Source organism: Phaethon aethereus (assembly GCF_964289735.1).
Source record: "Phaethon aethereus genome assembly, chromosome: 21".
In the NCBI taxonomy this organism is placed as follows: domain Eukaryota; kingdom Metazoa; phylum Chordata; class Aves; order Phaethontiformes; family Phaethontidae; genus Phaethon; species Phaethon aethereus.
This window is the reverse complement of record NC_138597.1, coordinates 4813769-4838866: the sequence shown is the minus strand read 5'-3', so window position 1 is coordinate 4838866 and position 25098 is coordinate 4813769. Positions and strand designations below refer to the sequence as shown.

Below are 25098 nucleotides of genomic sequence, written 5' to 3'. Positions count from 1 at the left end.
ATGCCCCCAGGCATTTACTGCCCTATGGAATTCTGGTCCAAGGGGGAAAATCAAAACATCCAGGTGGACTTTCTGCTGCCCACAGGCATATACCTAAACCTCTCTGTGTCCTGCAATGCCAGCTTGGGCACCATCAAGCAGGTAACAGCCTTGTTCCGCAGTCTTATCTGCAATTCCTGGAACAAGGAATCTGTTCTTGGGGAGCACCGGGGGAAATGTGTTGGGTCTTAACTCAGTACAAGTTTGGTTTCTTCTGCGTTGCTCTGAGGCAGCTCCCTGTGACTCAGTATGAGACCTTCTCCTTTGTGACAACCTCTGCAATCCACTAAACCTGCGTCGAGCCACTGAGACTGCCAGCAACAGGGTGCTGGTGGCAGTAGTGTTGGGCTCAAATCTGTGGGTACTTGTCCAAACCTGGGATGAGAATTAGAGTAACTGTGGAGTGAGGGCAGATTTGTGCTGGCCATGCAGGGCTTATGGAATGTGTGTGCAATTACTGCTCACCTGACCCAACCAGTCCCCACACTGGATTTTTCATTATGAAAGCTCTTGTATGCACATGCAAGTAAGAGAAGTCAGCCCCAAATAGTCAAATACAAATGCTCAGCTGACTCAAAACATTCAGGATGCCAGCCCAGCCTTCTCTTGTCTCACAGAAATTGAATACTGAAAATTTGGAACAGTAATGATAGAGAGGATTTTTCTTAGTGCTTCATTTGAGGAATAAAATGCTGTAGTGAAACCACGTGTAAATGACATGTAGCTGCTTCCTGGTTTCCCTGCGCCATAAATGGGGTTAGAGAAGAGTGAAGGAAAACAGTGGATAAAGTTTTCTTTGCAGCAGCAGTCTGGCCTAGATGAGTCGCAGGTGACAAGGGACAGAAGCACAGTGCCAGTTTATTCCAAGTTTTCTCATGCTCCAATTTTCAGGTAAAAAAACCCCAACAAACCCAAAACCAACCAAAAACCCCACAATAGAGCTGATTGGTTCCAGCTGTTAAGTTACAGGTCTGTATTTACATACAGTAGGCATGCTGGGTCAGACCAGAGGCCCATCTACTCCAAAGTTTTGTCTCCTATGGTAGGTGGTTTGGATCAGAGTGAAGAAATAGAATCTGAACAGTAGATTGTGGAAGTGCCATCCACTGGGAGCAAAGGATCTTTGGGAATGGGATAGTGTTGAGAAAACTTCAGAAAAGTTCTTGACTCTTGTCACAGATTTCATGTTACTGGAGGCCAGTTACTTAACCCAATTTTGCTTCCAGTGGGAGTAATACTTCTATTTTCATAAGGCCAGCAGTCAGCAGGTACTTACTGTGAGGTATTCAGGTGGGGGTTACTTAAATACTCAGGTTGAGGGATTTACTTTGCCTGAAACAAATGGCAAGAATGAAAAAAGGAAGTCGGTTAAAGGCACTTGTAAATAAATCTACTCAGTAGTTATCAGCATGAGCTGGAGCCACCAGACTTGACTGAAAAGCAGCCTGTGATTGCAGGTCCAGGAACGTTGTGAGAAGGCTTTGCTGTGCATTCCCTTCGCTAAATGGTGTATCTCGGGAGAGTGAGGCTGTGGGGTGACAGTAAGATGAGGACAAGGTTCTGGCAGTGCAGCGGTAGTTTCACCCTGCTCTTGGTCCGGCCCAGGTGGTGTGGAAGCATGCCCAGTACGAGCCGCTGTACCATATGCTCAGTGATCCCGAGGCCTATGTCTTCACATGCATCAACCAGACAGCAGAACAGCAAGAGTTGGAGGACGAGCAGCGGCGGCTTTGTGACATCCAGCCCTTCCTACCAGTACTGCGGCTTGTGGCTCGAGAAGGTGACAGAGTCAAGAAGGTTATTAACTCCCAGATCAGCCTGCTCATTGGAAAAGGTCAGTTCCACCATCACTGGTCTCGCCGGGAGTGTGGCAAGGGTGTTGGCTGTAGGTGAAACGTGCTTCTGTCCTAGACAGCCTTGCTGCATATGGAGTAGTGATAGAGCCCTGCTTATGCAGGGGATAGAATTAGCGGGTTTGGTCTTTGGTGGGTCTGGTAAGGGAACAGTGTGTGTGCAGACCCAAGAAGGGTGATCTTTCCTGCTGTCAGAGGGCTACAGTAATTGAGTCGGTGCAATTGTATGTAGTAAATAAGCGATTATTAGTAGCTTGGCTGACTCTTCTCCTTTTAGCCAAATATTAAGCATGTGTTTTGGAAGACTGTTTCACAGACACTTGATTATCAAAGGCTGATTTCCTCCATTGGGTGCAGATGCTTATTTTTCCTTTCTCTCTTACTCTCCACTTAGGTTTGCATGAGTTTGACTCTGTGCAGGATCCAGAGGTGAATGATTTCCGTACCAAAATGTGCCAGTTCTGTGAGGAGAGAGCAGCAAAGCGGCAGCAGCTCAGCTGGGCAGCTTGGATGGAGTACAACTTTCCCTTGCAGCTGGAGCCCGTGACCAAAGGCCTTGGGACTGGTCCTCTGCATAACCCCACCAAGAACATTTTTGTCAATGTCAAGTTTCAGTCTGGCGGGGTAAAGCACAAACTTTTTTTGTGACAATGTTTAATTGGTTTGTGCTTTCCCTTTGGGAACCTTTGGGCATTTGGAGACAGAATGTGTGCGTGGATGGTGTTTCCATGTGTTCAGTGTTCATTCTTCATTCTCCAGATTCCTTTGTGAAGATGGTTGGGAGGGAGACTGAGCCTCCAACCAAGGGAGCCATTCTCCTTCCTGAACATGCGTTTGGTGTACTGGTTAGCTCGTACCTGAGGTTGCTGCATGCATGTGTGGTGGTGGAAAGCTTTTTGGTTTGGGGTAGGAGAGGAGCACAGAATCCAATGCAATCCTTTCCTTCTGAAGCACAAGAGTCTACTCAGCTCATGCTCAGCATACACTGCTTGCAGGTGTCGGTCTGTGTTGCCCATGGGCCCCTCTTCTTGCCCGCTACCCTTGGTTAATGTGATCTTTGCACGTTGTGCCTGGGCAGGAAGCAGGAGCCACCCCCATGGGAGAGGGCCCTTCCAAAGCAGCGTGTCTGCCTTGCTGGTGGAATAACAGTGGGAAGATTTTTAATGACTAGCAACCACATGAGCTGGTGATTCTGCTTAAAATGGACTTGAAGTTCCTGATTTCCAGCCTTGCACTTATGTGGCTGAAACGTGCTTCTGCCCAGTTTGGCAAACATCCCTACTTATTTGCTAATGTGTGCGTGTGGGTAATTCTGCCTTCCTATCCTTCTCTCTGTCATCAGCAACAGAAATGTTGTTACCTATCCACTCAGCTGCTGCTGCTCCTTGTGCTGATTTCAGCCCTTTGCTGGCATTTGACAGTGTATGCTGTGTTGTTGGGATTGCAGGAGAGCTTCACTTTCCAGATCTCCCCAAAGGAGTTCCCCATCACATTAATGAGCTATGCTATCAAGAAGCAGGCTACTGTCTTCCGCCATGAGACAGTGGAGAACCCAGAGGACTACACCTTGCAGGTGAATGGGAAATGTGAATACCTCTATGGAAATTACCCTCTGTACCAGTTCCAGGTGAGCCTTTTGTCTTGCTTTATCAATCAGTCTGTTCCCCTTTGGCATCCTCTTGCTGGGAGGGTGGATTGAGATGTGTTATCCTCCATCAAGGAGGCAATACTGTTTAGAGGAATGCAACACATCAATGGCAGGACCTGGATGCTATTTTAGGTCAAGGGATACTTCTAGCAACCCATCAGATCCTTACAGTTTGGGGGGGCTAGTGAGCTAAGCCTGTCCCTGGGTACCAAGTGCTGTGTAAATGCATTTATGAGTTATGGTTCTGGAAATATCTGTTTGCTTGCATGGTGGGCTGGGGGTTCTCTTCTTGAAACTTGGGCAAGTAATCCTGTATCCTGTGTTCCCCGGCAGGGCAAACTGCTGTTGGGAGTGCTGAATCCTTCTCGGTGTTTTCCCTTAATGCAGCCATTTGAGTCAATTGATGAAATGCCAGCTATAAAAGGCACTTCATATTCTCAGTCCTGGCAACATCAGTCCAGCGAGCTGCAGGTTTATAAAGCAAGAGAGAGAAAGTAAAACTGAATTTCGGTTGTGTCCTTTCCTTACTCCTTCCACCTGTCTCTGCTTCAGACAGTTCAGAAGTCAGTTTGCTTGACTGCCTGGCTGTGTTTCATCCATGCTGACTCCATCCTCTCTTTGCAGTATATTCGCAGTTGCCTGCACCGAGGCCTAACGCCCCACCTGACCATGGTACACTGCTCCACTATCATTGCTATGAGAGATGAGCAAACCAACTGTATTGCCAGCCCCCCCAAGATGGCTGCCAAGCCTCCCCCGCTCCCTAAGAAAAAGGTAAAAGAGCATGGTGACCCAGCAGGGTCACCTTCCACTCATCTATTGATGGAGATGCTGATCTTGTCTGGGAACAGCAACTGGTTCTCCCTGCCTCGCTCAGGACAAGTTCCTAGATAGGGTCTAGTAGCTGGGAATTTCCAGTCAGCCTTCCAGCTCCCTCCACAACTTCCCTGGTTGTCACGGGCTTCTTGCTGCCCACCTGCAATGCAGTGTGCTTTTCTGTTGGAGCAAAAAGCATGTGATGAGAGGTGAGACTTGAGAAGTCTTTGTTGCATTTATTTCTGATCAGAATCCTTTTCTCTTTCTAGCCAAACTATGGTTCTCTGTGGTCCTTAGAGCAGTCTTTCTACATTGAGCTGGTGCAAGGCAGCAAGGTCAATGCAGACGAGAGAATGAAGGTAGGTACTGACTCAGTTTGAGGTTTTGGTTTTGTGTTTTGGCTTTCCCAGTTGCATCTGTCTTGTCTGTATGGCGAGGAAAGCAGGGCTGACAGGTTGATCTCACATGATCCTCCATTATGCTTCATTCAGCCTTTGGGCAGTTTCTAAACTGCAGCACAACAGGAAGCAGAAAGGAGCTTGCTAGCCAGCAGCCCAGCAACGGAGCAATGCATGCTTAGAAACCCTCACCTGCAAAAGTTTCTGAGTAGCAAAGAGAGCTGCTGCTCCGTGGTGATATTGCTTGAGGGTGTGGAGAGGCAGGGAAGTCTGCAACAAGCAGAGGAGGGAAAATTCATCTCCGAGAGAATGATGGGAGAGGTGGTGACTGGTAAAGTTAAGACAGAAAGCATGATGCAGCAAAGCCCCAGGATTTGCAAGGTGTTTGCCATAAAGGGGGAGCAGGCAAATGAGGAGAAGGGGAATGGCTGCCCTTTGGGAAAGGAAGGAAACAGGGCAAGGATATATGACATATACTGGTGTTCTGCAGGGCAAGGCTTTATAAAGAAATAGGCAATGCAATAGCTATTTCTTCTGCCCTAGCACCCTTCTCCTGGGGAGGGCTCCTGTGATTCAGACTAGCCAGCAATACCGTAACAAGAGGTAAAGTTGGGGATGAGCTTGGCCTATCAGCTGTACAGTGATCTGGCAGCCTGCAAGAGCAGTGTAGATTTGCAGGCAAACGTGCACCCACCGACAGCTCGCCATCGGCACTGCACTGCAGGCCTGTTTTGGGACTCGGCTGTTTGCACGTGCCCTTCTCCTGTGGTGTTGATTTGCCTCCTTTTTGGCATAAGCACTTGCCCAGCTCTTGGTGTCTGTCCTGCTTTTTCAGCGTGACAGGTTCCTGAGCTTTTGCAGCATCTTGGTGGGCAAGGTTTGGTGAATATTTATATTGCCTGGCTTTACAGGATGAAACGTGTAATACTCTTACCAATAGATTACCCAAGCATTTTGCAATGATTAAGCAGCTCTTGCAAGTCCGCATGAAGTAAAAAGATACCAATGCCCTACTGAAGTTGAGTAAAGAGGAAGATTAAGGAACTTAATGTCTTGCTTGAATCGGGAAAGAGACGGGAGTAGAGCATCCTGTTCAGGGGAGTGGATGCCTTGTCCCATTCCTCTTCCAATGATATGTCTTCAGCAAACAGGTCAAGTCCCTGTGGATTCATGGTATTCTCTTCTTTCTCTTTCCCTCAGCTGGTGGTGCAAGCAGGTCTCTTTCATGGCAATGAGATGCTGTGCAAGACAGTGTCAAGCTCTGAAGTGAATGTGTGCTCAGAGCCAGTGTGGAAGCAGAGGCTGGATTTTGATATTAACATCTGCGATCTTCCCCGTATGGCGCGGCTATGCTTTGCTCTCTATGCTGTCATCGAGAAGGCAAAGAAGGCACGTTCCACCAAGAAGAAGTCCAAGAAAGCTGTAAGTACAGCCAGTGTGGGACTGAGCCAGGCTTGCCCGTGCTGGTGGGCACAGGACACCATTCTCAACCAAATGCCCTTTGCTTTCAGAAGGCTTCATTAATAAAAGAGCTTACAGAATGATGGCCAGTAGCTTCTTCACTAGGAAACTGAGGAGTGGCTGCCTGTAGGAAGGGTTGTTTAAATGTAATTTATTGTCCAGAAAGACCATTAAGAAACATACCCAGCACCTAAATGCACATCAAGAGGAATCATTTGTGTTAGTGTCTCTGTTTTGCTGTTCCACAACTTCCTTGTTTTGTAATTGAGGTTAAACCATCTTCTGTTTTGCATTTTCTTTCTAGTAAGGTCTTTCATGCAAATCCCCCATGGAGCAAATTAACAGCTAAGATGGGGGAGGAAAATGAGGAATGTAAACACTGGTTACAACAAAGCTTTAGGTGAGGTAAAATGAAGGTGGAAAATCTTCAGGTGCTGCAAACTGAGGATAGAAAGTGTTAAAACACTTTGGAACCTCTTGTTTTGAGCTTCTGAATCAGAGATGTAGTCATGTTTCTCACTTTCCTCACCTCTGTTCCAAAACTTCTAGGCCATTAATAACTCAGTAACTAAACATAATTGAATTGCTGCTTTCCCAGTGTTGTAACTTAAGCATGATGCCTCTAGCTCTTTGCATGTGAAGAGTTTTCTTTACGAGCAACAAATGCATTTGTTCCTCTGCAGATTATTGTTTCTGCAGCCACAAAAACAGTTACCATGCTTTAAGAGAGGATTAGTCATGCCATCTTTATGTAGAGTGCGGAGAAAGGAGGGACTGATAAATGTGGTCACAGAAGGTTTTAGTCTCAGTTCTGCTAGCTCCTTTTCACTGCTGGGAGGTTCACCGAGCTTTGTTGTGTTGACAGCAATAGGATTCTGAGGGTTACAGTGCATTAATATCTGGGGAGCAGCAAGCAACCCATGAGTACTGCTCGTGTGGACCAGTTTCTGGGCTGAAGACTTCAGCCTGCAAACATTTTGAGGCCAGGACCGGGATCAACCTTTTTATTGTTGTTTTTTTCCCTTAAGAATATCGGAACTCCAAGCTCCTGCTGGAGGCTTTTGTTGCACAGAATATCTGATTCATCCACTGGCTGCATTTTTGTGGTCACACTGGAACAATTTTCAGCTTTGAAGCAGTCTGAAGGAGAGCTTACTATTCTGACTGACAAAACAAAACCAGCCTGGTTAGCTGAGTTGTTAAGAGGATCTTGATTGTGTGTGCTCTGGTACTGGGGAAAGGTGGATGCATTCTGGTGAACTCTTAATATAAAATCACAATACTTGTTGGAGCTGAGCTCTGCAGAAATGGATTTTTTTACATGCTGTCGGCTGCAGCTCTGAGTGAGGTGCCTACATCTCATTTAAAATAATTGCTAAGAGGAGCTTACAGTCAGAGTGCACCCTGATTTTTGTTTTTGATTAATAATCTTTTTGCTTCCTTGGCTTACAGTACTCAGGTTAATTGCATGCATGTTGTTTGTGTATGCAGACTGTCCAGAGCAGATAGGTGGGTCTAAATCATTTACTACCACAAAAGCAGGCATGTTTGCAGACTGACCGGGATGAGTCAGAGGGTGAATGTCACCCAGAGGGTTAACTTTCAGTGTTTCTGTAAGTCATGCAGGACATATTTCTGTCCTTACAGTGCTGAATCGTTGCTTTGCTGGACCTTATCCACCAAAAATCTTGCCTTGCATTTTGGCAGGCTCTGTGCTGTGGTTTGATGTCATTTACTCTGTTAGAAAAGGTTATTGCTGGTGGTGGTGTTTTGTTTGGCTTTTCCGTATGATCTAGAAGCTGATGTCTCAAATGGGATTTTACTGAAGATACTTAGTCTAATTGAATCAACTCAAAGGCTTGTGAGAGGTCACTTGGAAGTGATTAATTTTGTCACATGAGGAGAAAATGCTGACTTGGCTACCTCCACCAAGTCCTTTGGTGTACCTTTGGGGTAAGCCTGACACATTCTCTAGAATGTCTCAGTGGAACAGGAAGAAGTCTCGCTGTGGTACCCTTCAACTATTACACGGTTTGTGGGTGCGTGTCTAGAATTTTGCCTTGCAACCTCTTTGCAAGTCAGTTTCTTAAGCGTACGCTTAAGCCTTGGTGTTTTCTGAGCAGCTGAGTGAAATGCTGGTGTTGCTGAAACTGTTACATGAAGTAAACCATTCCATTTGGGGAACCTGACTGCAGGAAATCTTGGGTCACTTGTGGAATACGTCTGCTCTGGCAGTGGGGAACTGTGTTAGAGCAGGGCGACAGGCTCTCTTTCTTGGCCATGTCCCAGTCACTTTCCTTGCTGGAGTCTCCCACCTCCAAAATGAGACTGGGTTGGGCTTGTGGGTTTTATTTTGAGGAGTGTGGTGGGGGATTGGCAGCATAAAGTTTGATTTCTGTAGATAGTGTTTGTTATTGTACAAAGGAGCCAAGCCTTTCCTTCCTCTTATCAAATATATCTAGCATTCTTTGCCTAGTTTTCTGAAGTCATGATAAATCTCTGTTCACTGTTTCAAAATTAAGGTTCTTCTCCCTCCCCTCAAACTGTGAAATATATGAAGTATGTATGTCATAGCTCCTTCAAATACCATTGAGTGTAGAGTTGCAAGGCCTTACTGGAGACTTAGAGATTGTTCAGCTATGCAAAATATTGGGTGGTGAAGTTTTAGACATATTTGTGGGGAGTGTTTGGTGCCGTTTAGCACTGCACAAAAGACCCCAGGTTTTGGCAAATCTCTGAAGTTGATGCCATCTTGTGCTCTGATTTTAGGAGAACTTAAAAGGTAAGCAGACAGGCACGGCTACCTGGGGTGGTATATTCCTTACAGTAACTCTTTGGTGAGTGGGTGCCTACATACTCTTGAATGGGAAAGTTACCTGCATTCTGTGTAGCAATTTGCAGACTGGGAAAAGACCAAGATTATATAACTTCTTATTCCAGTCTATTGTGAGGGCTTTGCTTTGCATGGGGATATCTCACTTTCTTGTTAGTTCTTCTCTCCCTTCATCCAGCTTGTGCAGTTACAGCACCCAAATGAGCTGCTTGCTTTGCTTTGCAGGACTGCCCGATCGCCTGGGTGAATGTCATGCTCTTTGACTACAAGGACCAGCTGAAAACAGGGGAGTGCTGCTTGCATATGTGGTCCTCCTTTCCAGGTATGTCAGGAGATAGAGCTACTGTATTGTTTTGCATCTTTAGTCTCCACCCCGAAGATAGGAAACGCCCTGCATTCTACGTTGCTGTCCGGTAGTTGTAGGATGGGCCATAATATTTCAGACTAGCAGACCCAGTACGATTACGGCTCTGTATTGTGATGGCATCTAGAGCCTTGCCAAAATAAAGGCCTTATACGTATGACGTAAGAGGTTGCTGCTGTCCTAAAGATGGTGTGTATACTTTGCTTGTGAGAGGTCAGGAAAATGAAGTGAGCTGCTCAGGGCCAGGCAATGTCCAGCGACAGAGCTGGAAGCAGTCTGTGCTCTGCTTTCTGGACCAAAGCTTCAGAAGAGTTGGGTTCATGGCTTTACGTACTTTGCTTTTCAGATGAGAAAGGGGAACTTCTGAACCCCATGGGCACGGTACAATGCAACCCCAACACAGAAAGTGCAGCAGCCTTGGTCATCTGCTTCCCCAGTGTTGCATCACATCCTGTGTACTACCCGCCATTTGAGCAGGTAGGGGACGTGGACGCTTTTTTTGGGAGGCACAGAAATTCCCTAGCTTTGCTGGTGCCGGAGCATACAGTGTCACTGTCTCTTGGACAGCTGTCGACAGGGTCTGGGTACAAGCAAGCTTGACGAATAGGTATTGTTAATTGAAAATTTGACTTTTTCTCTTAACTAATGGCCATCTGAGTGAATACTTTTCCAAGCTGTGAATTAGTGAGGTAAAGCTGCTCTCATAGATGAGTGTGTGTTTAAAAATGTGTTAAACTGAGCTGCCTTTAAACTGCAGGCAGCATTATTAGGCTTCATAGGAAAAAGAATAAAAGGGGAAATGAGTGAAAGTAGACAGCTCCCTTCCCTTTCAGCACAGAATGATAACATGCCATCTTATATGGGGATTTTCCATCTGTTGCTGCAACTGGCCAAACACTTAAAGCAGAAGAAACGTGCCTGTTAGAGGGAAGAAAGGAGACCTGCTCTGCCAGGGATGTGTATGCATTGCTCCTTCATGGTGCATGTTCTGGCTCAGAAGCTTTAACGGGTTGTGCCGGTGTGCAAGGTGGCTTGGGCAGCACTGTCTGCTTGGCAAACGCACACCAGTTCTGAGAATCTGGAATGGCTCACGTTAGCGTGCAGCTCGGTGACCTAGAGCCCTGTTCACGAACTACATGGGTGTGCAGATGTGCCCTTTTGGGGGAAAGGTCTCTTCCCTTCATTCTTGTTACTACCAGGGAAGGGGTTCTATGGGCAGTTAGGTTACACGTCTGAGCAGAGAAGTCCTGAGCACATTACCTACGCTTGGGCTGTGAGAGGTGTGATTGCCTTCTCCAGAGGTGGCAAGTGACCGATGTCTAATGCAGCATAAATGCCTGAAGTGATGGTGAGCTAGAAGTAGAGAGGAAACGAGGAGCCTTTCTCAGACTCTTTATTTGTGTCCCAGCTGCTGGAGTTGGGGAGGAATGGAGAACAATCCCGTGCTGCACCAGAAGATCCTGAGGAGGTGAGTCTTCTGGCATCAGTTTTTAAGCTATGTGCTGGCTACGTGCAAGCCTGGTTTCATAGATCAAGTTATATGTTTCCACATTACCCTCAGCCAGCTTTTTTCACCAAACTGGGTCATGCCCCAGTCCTACAGGGTGTCTCTGGGTTGAGACTGAGCCCTGTTTATGCTCTTTCCTGTGATTCCTATGAGCAGAAGCTGCAACTGAAGGAGATACTGGAGCGAAGGAGCCACACTGAGCTATATGAGCATGAGAAAGATCTGGTGTGGAAGATGAGATATGATGTCCGTGACCAGTACCCACAAGCTCTAGCAAAGCTGCTTATCATCACCAAATGGAACAAGCATGAAGATGTTGCCCAGGTGAGGATGCTGGGGTTGGCAGCCAGGGCTCCCTTTTTGATCCATCTTTCAGTGTCTTCATTCCTGTATTGTGTTTGGGAGGCCAACTTAGCGGGGGATGTTTCGCAGTGTCTCTGTGCAGACAGGTTTAGCATCACCTGGGCTGAGGAAGATTTCTGTTCTCAGTCACTGTGAATGTATGCTGAGGTTTGGCTCTTCTGGGCTCCGTTTGGCTCTGTGCACTGCCCCAGACTCATTACTGACAACGAAGTCTTGCTTATTCCCCCTAGAAACTGTAGGTAAGGAAAAAACCCATTTAATTCATGGCAGAAGTAGGATCTGGATTGGATGTTCTTAACTGATAGTGAGAGGCCAGTACAAGCTTCCTCGGAGGTGAATCTCATCCACTGAGAATGTCAGACAGCGGTTAGGGATGGCCTCTCTGCTGCACATCCCTCCTTCCTTCAAGAGCTTTGACAGGACCTTCTACAGGTCCCTTTCTAGTCTACATTACTATGCCATAGAGGAGTGCTTTTCTCAAAGAACTTATTCCACTAACTATTGTACAGCAAATGTAACTCTGCTGTGGACTTGGATGGCTCTTCCCGTCAGCCTTCCTAGAAAGTTTAGACTGATGGTTTTTGACCTGGTGCCTGCAAACTTGCTCTGAGGCCTCTATAAATAGCGATTGAGATAGAGGGTTTACCCCCCACAAGGGAGCTGCCCTTCCATCAGTAGAATTTTAGATTTTTATCCATTGTCATAAAAACCTTGTTCCTTTTTTTGCTATTTTTTTTTTTTTTTCCCCTTACAGATGATTTCCCTGCTTCAGACCTGGCCAGAGTTGCCTGTCCTGAATGCCTTGGAGCTGCTGGATTTTAGCTTTCCGGACCGCTATGTTGGTTCCTTTGCTATCAACTCATTAAAGAAGCTGACGTAAGTGTTCACCACGAGGGATATGTGGAGCCTCTTTCTATTTACGTTTAGGGCTACTGAGGGGGACTGTGAACAAGGCTGACAGTCTTGTCTTTACAGTTTTTGCAAGTACGCTTGTTGCAGTAAAGATAAGGTTGTCTTTTACTTTCTGTCCGCAGAGATCATGAATTGTTCCAATACCTGCTACAGCTTGTCCAGGTGCTTAAATATGAATCCTACTTAGACTGTGAATTAACCAAGTTCCTGCTGGACAGGGCATTATCCAACCGCAAGATCGGCCACTTCCTCTTCTGGCATCTGAGGTAAAGAGCAAATGTTTTAGGCTTTTTCTCAGTAATCAACTGGAACCAGCACTTACTGGTTTTGTCATTGCTCTGTGAAGCGAGACGGCAAGCATGTCTATGTATAGGTGCCAGGGTATTTATTTAAAGGCTAGTGGCTGTCCTTTAGGTAGTGTCTTTCATCAAAGCATTGATGGGATTTCCTTGCTGTGATTACCAAAACCCAGGAACTGCTGCTTTTTACTTGGGACACTGGATAAGGATTATTCCAGGAGGACACAAAAATCTTTGTTATTTTTTTCTTTTATTGTGGTGGTGGTGTTTGGATTAGGTCCTGTTTTCAGAATTTATATGTACGCATGTGCTGTGAGTTGAAGTTTACTTTGGACTTCCGTGGCCACCTGCCAGTGCTGAGCCATAGGCTCTGAACTGTCCTTGCTCCTTAAGTAATGTTCTCAAAGGAGTGGTGAGCAAGTTAGTCATCCAGAAAGGTGTCTCATCCCTTCAAGCAATGTTTTTTCTACATCGCCTTCTCGGGTGGGTTAATTTTTGTTCCCTCCCCAGTACCTAGAAGGAGTCTAAACAGCAGCTAATATTCTGCACCCTCCTCTCCCCGCCTCCTTGTGCTGGCATGAATGGGAGAATTAGTCACTCACTGCAGTGAGTCAGAATTGCTTTCACCTCCCTTCTTCCCCTAGGTCAGAAATGCACGTTCCTGCCGTTGCCCTGAGGTTTGGCCTGATCCTGGAGGCATACTGCAGAGGCAGCACCCACCATATGAAAGTTTTGATGAAACAGGTAAAAATTGCTTTTAGCCATGACTTCCCTCTGGCTAGGGGCAGGTTCTCAGCTGTTAGCTTTTCCAACTTACTGTTATCAGTAATGCAAAAAGAGCCTTTTGATTGCTATAGTGGTTTTGGCATATCCTAATAAGAGCCTGGAGTTCCCCATCACATGTGACTTTGCTCATCTCTTACTCACCCGCACACATCCCAAACTACACCACGTGTCTAGAATGGTTTGAAATGTTCAAAGACCACTGCTGTTACTAGATGAGTTGAATGAGTTACCACTTAGTAGGAGCCAATCACAACTGGCTGGCTGATTCCAGAGCAGGGCACTCTTTCCTTCACTCGCTGTGTGGAGGTAATCCTGCTCTTTGCTCACTCTCTGAAACTTCTCTAATGTCTATCAAGGATCACTGTACCTAATTCAGAAGTGAGAGACTCATGTATACGTAAAGTTGTGTCTAAGATGTGCCTACAAACCAGTGCTGCTTTTGTTTTTGAGACTTGAGTGGCACTTTTGTGTAACCAGAACTCCCCAAAAGCATTGAAGGGCGGGGGCTATAGGTCTCATCCTCACTTTTCTAGCCAGTGCACCTTGCTTCTTCCTTTGGTGCTTGATAATGTGCATTATTCCTGGTGCAATCGTTACCTTGCAGTGTATTTGTGCCCAGCAGAGAATATCCATAACTGATTATGGATCTCCCTTAAGCAGATACTACTAAGTTTTGTTTGGTTGCAATGTGTGAAATTGCCACAGGTTGAAGAAAAGATGAGAGATACAACTAAGGTTTACATTTCACAGTAGATTTTAATAGCTTTTAAACTTCCTCCAGGCATTTCCTGTTTGTTAATCCTGTTCCATCCCTCCCTTTTTTCAGGGAGAAGCGCTCAACAAGATGAAAGCTCTGAATGACTTCGTTAAAGTGAGTTCTCAGAAGGCCACCAAGCCGCAAACCAAGGAGATGATGCATGTGTGCATGAAGCAGGAAACTTACCTTGAAGCACTTTCCCACCTCCAGTCCCCCTTGAACCCCAACATTATCCTCACTGAAGTGTGGTAAGGAAGATAGCTGCATCTCTTAATTTGTGCCGCAGACTTTGTTCAGCCGTAGAGCCAGGCTTGTGGTTACCCCCAGGTCCTCTTTTCTCCTGGAAGTCACCAGTCCATTAGCATTTGTAGATGCTGTTGAATTTGCAGCTTAGATGGCTGCTTTTTTTAATAGCTGGAAACTCTGCTGGTAATATTTTTGTTTCCTCTAGTGTGGATCAGTGCACCTTCATGGACTCCAAAATGAAACCTTTATGGATTGTGTTTAATAATGAAGAGACAGGTGGAGGTGGAGTGGGTATTATTTTTAAAAATGGAGATGGTAAGTCTTTAAAGGACTTATGCCTGTGAAAACAGGCATAATAGTCTCAAATGTTTATTGTGGTGAGTGGACTTAAATATGGATGTTGTGTAAATAAGGACCATCACTGTGTTTGATTTTTTTGACAGTAAATAAACTCTCCTCTATATTTCACTTGCTGCCCTCTTCATTAAGATTTTAGCACAGTAGTAACTGGATATGCTTGCACGCGTGAGGTCTGAAAGAGCTAAAGCAGTCCAAGCTTTGTAAGGTTGGAGAGCTGCTACTCACTGTTGTGTTCAGACAGCTGTTTTCTAAAGTGTTACATTGACTACTGCGGGAAGAGCTGTGGCAAAGTGAAGTAGCCTATACCTCCGCATTAGCATAATCCTGTCTGAGTTAAGGTATCTACTAGTATGGTGGCTGTACACTATTACTGCACTAGTAAACTCAGCTCTGTGCTGATGTCCTTTACTAGCCAGACCTAGCAAGTGACGAACATGGCAAAGGCCACTCTAGCCGCCTGCTTAGGGGTCAGAACAAGTGCCATGTGGAAGAGCACAAGAGGAGGGGAGAAGGGGAGGTGCTTATGACCTTTGTTTCCTTTGTAATGCTGCATAGATCTTCGTCAGGACATGCTGACTCTGCAGATGATCCAGTTGATGGACATCCTGTGGAAGCAGGAGGGTCTGGACCTGAGGTGAGTCATGTGCACATAGCTGTCCTACTGCAATAATTTATCATGTGTCGTGAGGCCATTTTGCCTGCCTGCATGCTTATTTTGTCCCTGTCAGGTCTGTCTAGTACTCTTTGAGCAGCTAGTCAGCTTTTGTGGAGTAGAAATGCAGAGTAGATATGGCAGACAAGAAGGGAAAGCTTAAGTCAACAGCACCCAATTCTGGGCAAGATTTCAGTGGAAGGGTTTCTTTCATCTCTGCAGGATGACCCCTTATGGCTGCCTCTCCACAGGAGACAAGACTGGACTGATAGAAGTAGTCATGCATTCAGACACCATTGCAAACATCCAGCTGAACAAGAGCAACATGGTGGCCACTGCGGCCTTCAACAAGGATGCGCTGCTGAACTGGCTAAAATCCAAGAACCCGGGGTAAGTGTGCTTTACTGCTTCCTTCCAGCGGGAGCCATTTCTTCTGCTTTACTCAATTTTTTCCATTCAGTTATGTATAGTTCCAAGCTGTCCCACACTATCTATGGCTGCTTCACTGCCTGGCACACCAGAAGGCATCATGTGGATCTGTGCCCATCTTGAGCAGAAATGGAGGCTATCTGGGTTACTGTTTGCGAGGTTTTTTGATCTTTGATAGCTTAAGGTAGCACTGTCCACCAGCTGGATCCAAACCTTGATCTTCCCATTGGTCCCGTTACTTTCTGCAGAGCTAGTCAGTCGCCGTGGTGGCAGCTGGAGAAGGGGCAGGAGTAATGCCAGAACCCGGAGGTGAAAAAAGCAAGCAGCACAAAAGCTGTCTAGCTTGGGGTTTTACTAGATACAGAAACGGGCACCAACAGGAATCGTTCTAGGAGTCTACTTCATCTTTTGGATCTATGGAGATCCAGAAATGAGTTGATTTAGGTGAGACTAAACCATTTTCATTGTGGCTATAGACACAACCTCAGCCACACTTCTCCAATTAGAGAGTTGTTATTGCAGCTAGTTTTTGTAAAGCATGGATGGGAGTACTGTCTCCGGAGAACACTACAGAAGTTCAAACACGTGATTCCCTTACCTTGTCCTGCAGGATTGCAGGGGGGAAGCTATAAAAACAACTTTTCCCAAGGGTGAAGTACTGGTGTTCAATGCAAAATTCTCTTTCAATCTTTTTCTTACCCTCTCTAGCGACGCATTAGAACAAGCTATAGAGGAGTTCACTCTTTCCTGTGCTGGCTACTGCGTGGCAACATATGTGCTGGGGATAGGTGACCGGCACAGTGATAACATCATGATCCAGGAAACTGGACAGGTATGGGGATACACTGCTGCTGTTGAAGTACTGGAAGAGGGGCGTGAATGCTCCTTAGCAATGGACAGATGCATCCCAGTGCAATCCTACTGCTAAGGAATGTACCTCACCTTCCAGCCGAGAGGCAGACTGGACAAATATTCTCAATAGCTTCTATCATTAAGAGGGTAAATACAGTTTTATAATTTGAATTACAGTTCTATAAGTGTTACTGCCATTAGCTGCCGCTGTTAATACCGACTTTGACATTACAGTGGAGCAATTCTTGCCTCTCAGAGCTAAAATTGTCTGCAGCTGCAAACTCAAGCACTGTGCTATCAGTCTGAAGACTTACTTGGCTTCAGCAGAGTCGCTAATCGCTTGTAGTTGCTAGGTAAGATCCTCACTTACCCAAGCTGATATATTTATAGTCTTCCTCCTATAAAAAATGTTTGTGGTTGGTTGGCTTTTTAAAAAGGAATGCAAGTGATCAGCATGGTTTTAATTTCACATTGATACCTGTCCTGATAGATTCCTTTACTTCGCTAGTCCACAAGAGTAGCTACCAGAGTTTGTATCTCCTTTTACACTATTTGGGAAACAAAGGACAAAAGTAGGAAAAAGAAAATCCCTTTGGTAACAGGACATGTACTAAACTACACCAGTAATATTTTGGTAAAGGGGGAAGCCTAAGCTGTCTCTCTTGTGTAATTGTGAATTCTACAAAGCCTAGAACAACCCTGTGCTAGACAGCACACGGTAAGTCTCGTGCAGGTCCAGTGAAGTCAGCTGGTTAGTTAATATTTGAAAGTAAGAAACTGGCTGCTGATGGTTTGAGACTCTCACATCTCAGGTGTGCACAACTGCCTGCCTGAACTGTTTCTGTGTAGTATCCCACTCCTCTACATCTTATTGCCCGAAATCAAGCAGTCACGGTCAAAGAAACCTAGTGGTGCCTTTTGTTAGCAAGTGACACAGTGTCTCTGTCCCTGCTGTGACCCCAAAACCAAAGACCAACCTCCCTCCTGGGGCTGTAACTAGCAGCAGCCCTTGTCTAGGACTGCCTCTTCTCCTCGTTTAAAAACTGCTGGACGGGGAGCTTAAAAAACAGTTTCTGCAGAGCAGAGGCCGCTCAGTTACTTGTCCACTTGAGGGAGCTGATGCCCTGCGGTCTACAGCCTTAGGTTTTGTATATCTAGGGTTTACAGGGCTCTGCAAAATGGCTGTAGTGTGCAAAGTTCTGCACATGATCCTCCTTCCCATCGCTGCACTCGTGGTGCAACGACTTCATTGTGCTTGGTATCTTTGGGGGGGGAAGGAAAAAAAAAAAAGCAGCACCTTACCTGAGCAAGTAATATTTTGTAGCAACTTCAAAACAGGACATCTTTCCACACGCTGTCTGGGACTGCAGACTGCCCTGGTAGGGTGCCCATTTCAGTTCTCTTTCTCCTTCTACTAGTGACACACTAAGGCTCTACAAAACCCAGAAATTTCTTCAGATATACCAAGTACTGAAGAGCTAAGTACCTTTTCGGTCCTATCCAACACCTAATTACACTAGAGAATACCTTGTCAAGTAAATACTGCCTTTTTTCCCCAAAGGAGTGCCATGGGAGAGGTCATTCTTCTCCCTCCCAAAATCCTGTGGTCAGTATCTTTTGAAAACAGTAACTATGAAGAGAACTCGACACTGATCAGCTAAAATAGATACTATTCTGAAAACAGGGTTTTTTCTTCCTCATTTCCAGCTGTTCCATATTGATTTTGGTCACTTTTTGGGGAACTTCAAGACTAAATTTGGTATTAATAGAGAACGAGTTCCTTTCATCTTAACCTATGACTTTGTGCATGTCATCCAGCAAGGAAAAACTAACAACAATGAGAAGTTTGAAAGGTAAGTGTTAGCAGTTACAGATTTTTTTTCCACCAATATGTAGCCTATAGCTGTCTGTACACACAGAAGTAAATAAATTATTATCTACCTGTTAAAGAAGGTGAAAGAGCTTGGTAGTCATCAGTGCAGACTATTATGTAGTGTTGCTTTATAAAACGGTATAGCTTGCAGTCTTCATGGCTTTGCCTCATCTTCCTTTCTGAACAGATTCAGGGGTTATTGTGAAAAGGCCTATATGATCCTGAGGCGCCACGGTCTTCTCTTCTTGCACTTGTTTGCACTGATGAAAGCTGCTGGCCTGCCAGAACTCAGCTGCTCTAAAGACATTCAGTATCTAAAGGTAAGAAAAGCAGAGCCCAGATACAGTTAAAACTGTGTACCTGATCCTTTAGTTCAGTCGGGAGTAGTTCAGTGTGCAAGGGCGTATTATTTGAAGCAAATGAGCTCCAAAAATCACGAGTAGACGTCCAGAGTTCATGTGCAGGACAGCAGAAATGCCAGATACTGGTGCTCGGGAAGTAACTTCAGATACTTCAGCACCAAGGGAGCAGGTACTTTGTAGAACCAGCTTGCAGGGAAGGCGACAAGAGCTGTTTGGTCGTGTACCACTCCCTGTTCCCGGCTTGCCCTCCTAAATTGTAACAGCCTCGCCCTGGCCAAGTGAAAGACAGTAGCTTTGCGCGAGAGCGCTAAAAATCCTACTGTTTCCCTACTCCCACCATAAGAGTAGGATGCATGTATCTATCAGAATGAAAAAGCCTTGTGCAACTACCAGGAACTATTTAAAACAATTAATGGCTACTCATTTCCCGCTTGATGTGCCTTTCAATGGAGTAATTTCTCAGCAAGTACATCTTAGTCATTGAGCAGTTAATTCTTCAGTTGTACTTTCAGTGAGGCTACACCGATTTCTGCCTCTTACCTTCAGGATTCCCTAGCTCTTGGGAAAACAGATGAGGAGGCACTGAAGCACTTCAGACTGAAGTTTAACGAAGCCCTGCGAGAGAGCTGGAAAACCAAAGTGAACTGGCTGGCACACAACGTATCCAAAGATAACAGACAGTAGAGCAACGTCAGCCTGTGCACTTGCTCCAAGAGAACGTAATACCCGCACTGAGTCCAGCGAAGCAACCAACAGGTTTTTAAAGACTGATGAATGTCGCCATGTTGAAGATCCTGCATCTGCGTTCCCAGAGATCAGAGGTTTCTGCATGACTGAAAACTTGTTGGACTGTCATCAGCCACATGATCATGTCTGCTGTAGGGATCTTTAGGGAACAAGGGAGAGACACGAGGGAATAAAATTACTGCATACATTGAAAGGTAGGTAGATGTACTGTATTCTTAAGAACTTGTGAAGCTTCAAATACATCTTCTAATGGAAGAGTTCAGGCGGCTGTAACATCCTTCCAGCGTGTTAACGTGTCTATTTCTATTTTCGTGAAAATTCAGCTGAACACTGAGAACCTACTATCCCTGTAGCTCTTATACTTTAGCCCATCTTCTAGGTCCCCACCATTACAGCTCAAGAGGCATTAACTTCACCATGTGATTGCTCCTCCTACCCCGTTCCAGTGTAGCCGAGGTAGGTCAGCTTAAATCACCACTGAAGCTGACTGGGACAAATTGTTTTCCTCTGCACTGTGAAAGGGTAAAAATAGCCATGCTGTCATACTGCTTTCTCTCTGCTGCAGAGGCAAAAGTGTTCTGAAACTGAACTAGAACCCATCTCTTGCCATCAAAAAACCGATGCCACAGGAACGGGCTTGGGTTGGCCAAGAGGTTAGGTATTTTGTTTGCTTTCGTAAGTCAGACTGAAGTTGAGCGTCAAGCAGTTCCTGGGTTTCTGCATTTATTCTGTTTTTAAGCCTGAAAACAGCAAGATTGCGTTTTCAAAATTGGTGTGTAACATTGGTTGCCACATGTCCCTCCTGCTGGGGTCCATTAGAGCGAGTTTGCCCCCTGGTTTCCCTGTAATACGTGCAGGCAGGGCCCTGGCCTTCGCCTACGTCATCACTGGGATACCACACTGTAGTTCCCGTGTCAGCTGGGACAGATGGGACCATTCTGCGCCTACGTTACTTGGCCAGTCTGCCTTCCTGCACGAGGATAGAGGAGTGCCAGATGAGCGGGTTCGGCACTGAAACATGTACTTGGAGGAACTTGCGTCTCACAACCCTCACCTTCTTAAAAATTTATTCCCTGTTCCTTTCCCCACTCTTCCTCCTCTCGACCACAGTACACGACTCTTGAGTAGAGCTGGTGCCCTTTGGCTGAACCCCATACGGACGCAGAGTCTTTGCGCAAGCTGCGGTCAGCTGCGCTGGTGCCTAAATTGGGACAAACTGTCTACTCCGGCCTGCTCCTGTTCTCACTGCTGCCTCTGTCCCATCTCCCTCAAGGTGCTGTAATCAATCACGTACTTGTACTCGTGTGTCATATTTCTGTCTCCAGCTAGTGTCCTCACCTGGGGAGCAGTTCTGAGCACTGGTGTTGCACAGGGACAGGCGAACAGGAGCCACTGCTAGCACTCGGTGCCTCACATGAGCACAGCAAGGTACATCGAGCCTGCTGCAGCCTACAGGTCATGTTGGAAAATAGGTGGAGTAGTGTGGTTAGTACCTGCTTCCTTCAGCAGTTCCCTGGGGTGCTTCTTTCCATTTCCCCACGTTCTCCACAACGTCAGGTCCCTATGGAGGTGCTGTCGTTCCTGCCTTTTAAAGAATAGAATAGTCTTGATTTTTCAAGACTATTGAAGCTGACTGCTGTATACGATTTGTATGCCCTTAACTAGGTTGAGCAATTTTCTTTTACTCCCAGAACTGTTTTTTAAACTCTTACTTACTCTTACTTCTGTAGGTAAAAAAACCCCAACAGGCATTTCCTGTGCTGTTTCGCATGTATTGTCAAACGACGGACTACTCCCCCAAAACCAGCAAGTTTAAGACAGAGTCAACTGGCCTGTTTATTCTTAACAGGTCTTCCCTGTCATGGGATAAACTTGATTTGGTAGTATTTTTGCATCCAGCACATAGGTACAACTCATTCCTGACTTCCAGCTCTTTTTAATATTTTAAACTTTAAAAGTCAGGCCAGCTTATTTTTTTAAGAGGACATATATTTGTTTTGCATTAGCTGCATAACTAAGTTAACACTGCCTTAAAAAAGTAACTTATTCTGTAAGTAGAAAAGAATAGTAGTAGGTAATACTGGGTTTGGGCAGTGAATGGAGTATGAAACACCTTTATTAAGCCCTTCCCTCATTACCTTTCCATACAAACAGATAGTAACAGATTATGATTTAGTGTTAACGGTGTTGCTAATTTAAAGTCTGATTTAAAGTACTTACTGTTTCCTTTCATAAAAGATGTTATGCCATGTTATTAAAGTCTATTCTATACCGTTTGTCTATTTTAATATAAATCAGGTTGCCTCTCACAGAGCACCTGTTACTAGAAGCAGCAGTTAGTTATATAGAAGACAACTCATTTTAACTTTGTAGACCTTGGAGCTCCCCTTTTTCTACACCTTTCAAATAAATGATACTGTATGTGACTGAGAAGTGGCCGGAACATTTTGAGAGAGAATGGCATGTACCCTTCCAAGGGATCCAAATTACTCCTTAACACATTCCTCTGTAACAGTTCTTTGGCATATTGTTTAATATTAAGTAGTACTGAAAGTGTATTTGCAGCAAGTAATTGTTTTTGCTGCACTTTCTTCGTGTTACAGGCCCTACCTAGCTAGAACTCAAAGACAGCTTCCCGTCTTCCTGTAACTATGCATTTGACCCGAACACTAGGAAAACAGCAGTGGATAAATGTGTGCAAACTGACCTGCAGGAACCAGAACACCCTCTGCTGGAGCCAGCACTCCCCAACAGCTGCTGCTTCTTTGAGTGTGGTCCTCTGGGAAGGATGAGCTCTCTGCAGTGTGCTGTAAATTACTTCCACTGATGTGGTTCTCCCGAGTCTAGATGATTACTTGCGGTTTTCTTCAACAGCAGGTAGTGGTCTCCGGTTTCAAATTAAATCTTAACACAACGAATCCCCATATTTGCAATCACCAGTATAGTTCTGATATGTATTATGAAACTGAACTGGTCAACAGATGACAAGAGTAAGCCATCAGACTTTTTTTTTAGCTGGTTTAAGTATTGTAGTTTTCCTTTCCTGTACCAGATTATATAGCCTCATACTTCACAGGCTAGGGGGGTGCTGGGTGTCACAATTTAAATTAGGAGTAGGAAGATGCTTGTATCTGTTACATCCAATTTAAAAAAAAAAATCCATTACCGTGAACCTGGACAAGTTCCACGGGGTAGCGGGTTACCATGCGTCGGCTGCGCTACCGCAACCGACAGCGAGTCTGTGCTGTCACAGCAAATGCTGCCCAACACCAGCTGATGATGCCATTGCTTACCTTATTCCCCCCCAAAAAACAGGTCACACGATGCTACTTCCCGGTTTAATGTGTGCAGGACTAACGCACGCCATGAATGCCTGGTAAGCACCTTGTTTGTGCATCATCAAGACTTTGCGTCACCTACCCTCTAGGATGATGCTTTTACAAGGTTCCACCATTGTCCTCTAAGAATTTGATGCCATCTTTTGTAATTCTTTGAGGGTTTTTTAAGAGCCCGATTTGCAGGGATCAAGCATTCTGCACCCAAGCTTAATGTGCTATGTAGAAAACTTGCCACAATCATGGATTAAAGGAAGGAAGGTTGGCAGGGATCCTGCTGAAATGCTACATCAAAACTGCAAAAAGGAAAACGCAAGCCCAACACTCAATCTCTAACGTGAACGTAAAAGCAGTTCTCTCACATTGCCACAAACTGGTAATCCAGGATCCTGCCTGCTGTCGGGCAGTCTTACCTCGCGCTCTCCTTGCTCGCCTCACAGCAGTTCATACCTTCAGCTGTTCTTTTGGTAGCGTTTCCAAAAAACTCAGGCCCTACTCTGGCTTTACAGAAGTACAAAGCAGCGGTGGCTCACATTATCTGTCCTTCAATTTTAGAAGGGCAATAAACCAAAACCTGTATCAGCGTAAACTGCAAGAACTGAGCAATTCCAAAGGTGTTTTGCAATCCAGCACAGTTTTACAGAGACGAGGTTACTTAGCCTAGAAAATTGACTCACTTACTTACCTACAAGTAGTAAAAATATCAGTGAGTCATCAAGTGGACCTTCTTCCTTGTATACCACTGGAATAGCATCTTGAGTCAAAGTCTGATGGTTGTATCAGGTCAGCAAAGAACAGCAGCTCACCCAACAGTTTTCAAAAATATTACACTTCACTATAAATAAATACCTTCCCATTTTGTAAATATGCTCAAAGTGATACCCCTTTATTTCTATTTATTTAGAGATGTTTCTGTGATTATTTTTTTTAACTCTGTACAAACTGATTGTGCTTATTCTGTTGCCTTTGAAAAAAGAAGTATTTTTTTAAGCCAAGTCGGGGTTCTGTAAGAAGAGAATGTTTACATGTTTAACTTTTCAGTTGCTTTAGGTATACATTTTGTAAGTAAGTCAAAAAATAAAAAAAAAAAGGTAAATTGTACACACCTGCAGCCAAAGTCTTTCTATGCTTGAGACATCGACACAACCAAAACAAAACTCTTCTGTTGCCACCAGCAACTTAACACACAGTTAATAGAACTTGATTCAACTTTGTTCCATTCAGTAAAAAATAAATGCAAACAACCTTTAGAACCAGAAATTTATTGTAGCTTACAGACTTTCCAAACTGACCTGTTACCAATATACACATCTGAAAAGTTATACCCACAGTGGCTACAAACTGCATTGGGACATTTACAACCTTTCAGTATTACCATTAAGTCATGATCAGTTTTGGTCTAAAATACAGCAGCTACAGCAACAGTATATGGAAGGGTAAGTCTTCTACACATTAACACAGGACAACTGTCAGACATAAGTTAAAAGTTTCCCAGTTTACTTAAAACTAGCAGTCATATTACCACGTAAGTAGTCAAAACCGCTTCCCCATTTTAGAAATCTAAAATTTTACATTAAAAAAACAACCCCAAAAAAAGGTAAGCTAGGCGTGGGGGTTCTTTTCCCTGCTTCCAGGTCCATCTACTATTGGAAAAGGCACTCCACAGTCAAGCGTCGCCCCAGATAAAACCCACTGTTTGATCCCCTGACACAAATCACCAGGTGAGAATAGGTCTGCTCTGAAAATCAGAACTTCAGAAACATCTGGAGCAATCTCTCTCTTTCCCCTCTTTGAACTATGACCCTTTGTGCCCCACCCTAGGGCTTGCTGGTTGCTCCTCTGGCAGCCTCCCCAGTGCAGCATTTCCCTGCTGTGTGCTGCCAGCCGCTACCCGGCCTGCTGCGAGATGCGTGGTCTGTGCACCCGGAACACGGGCAGACTACGTACCAGATCCCAAACTGGAACTTTGCTTACCGTGCTGAGGAGTGAATGGAGTCCTAGTCTCCTGTTACAAGCAAACCAAGTTCCTCTCTTTAATCCACCTCCAAACATAAAAATCAAGTAAGCAGATACTCATTATTCAAGGCTCTGCGTAAGACCAAATGAAGTTTAACAGACAAGACCTGCCTTACAAAAAACTTAGCACTCTCCACCATGGGGTCATAACTTACTTCTCGTACCTTTCAGCTATTTCTTGAGAAAAGTC

The 25098-nt window shown here is 45.1% G+C and overlaps 1 protein-coding gene across 3 annotated transcripts; it reads left to right on the top strand.

Moving 5' to 3' along the window:
* Window positions 1-19494, top strand: PIK3CD (phosphatidylinositol-4,5-bisphosphate 3-kinase catalytic subunit delta; the record flags this gene model as incomplete). Of its 3 annotated transcripts, XM_082009460.1 has the most annotated exons (22): window positions 1-141; window positions 1645-1873; window positions 2287-2516; window positions 3340-3519; window positions 4165-4314; window positions 4626-4715; window positions 5955-6176; window positions 9274-9370; window positions 9759-9889; window positions 10821-10880; window positions 11076-11243; window positions 12037-12158; window positions 12317-12460; window positions 13138-13237; window positions 14106-14284; window positions 14488-14597; window positions 15198-15276; window positions 15517-15684; window positions 16432-16555; window positions 18283-18428; window positions 18636-18768; window positions 19357-19494. In XM_082009460.1, the coding sequence occupies 22 exons, from the start codon at window positions 1-3 to the stop codon at window positions 19492-19494; spliced, it is 3141 nt and encodes a 1046-aa protein (XP_081865586.1). The 3 variants fall into 3 exon arrangements, with proteins under 3 accessions (XP_081865586.1, XP_081865585.1, XP_081865587.1); XM_082009459.1 differs by lacking the exon at window positions 10821-10880 and having other exon boundaries at window positions 9759-9958; XM_082009461.1 differs by lacking the exon at window positions 10821-10880 and having other exon boundaries at window positions 3340-3530; window positions 4269-4314; window positions 9759-9958.
* Window positions 19495-25098: the final 5604 nt, after the last annotated feature.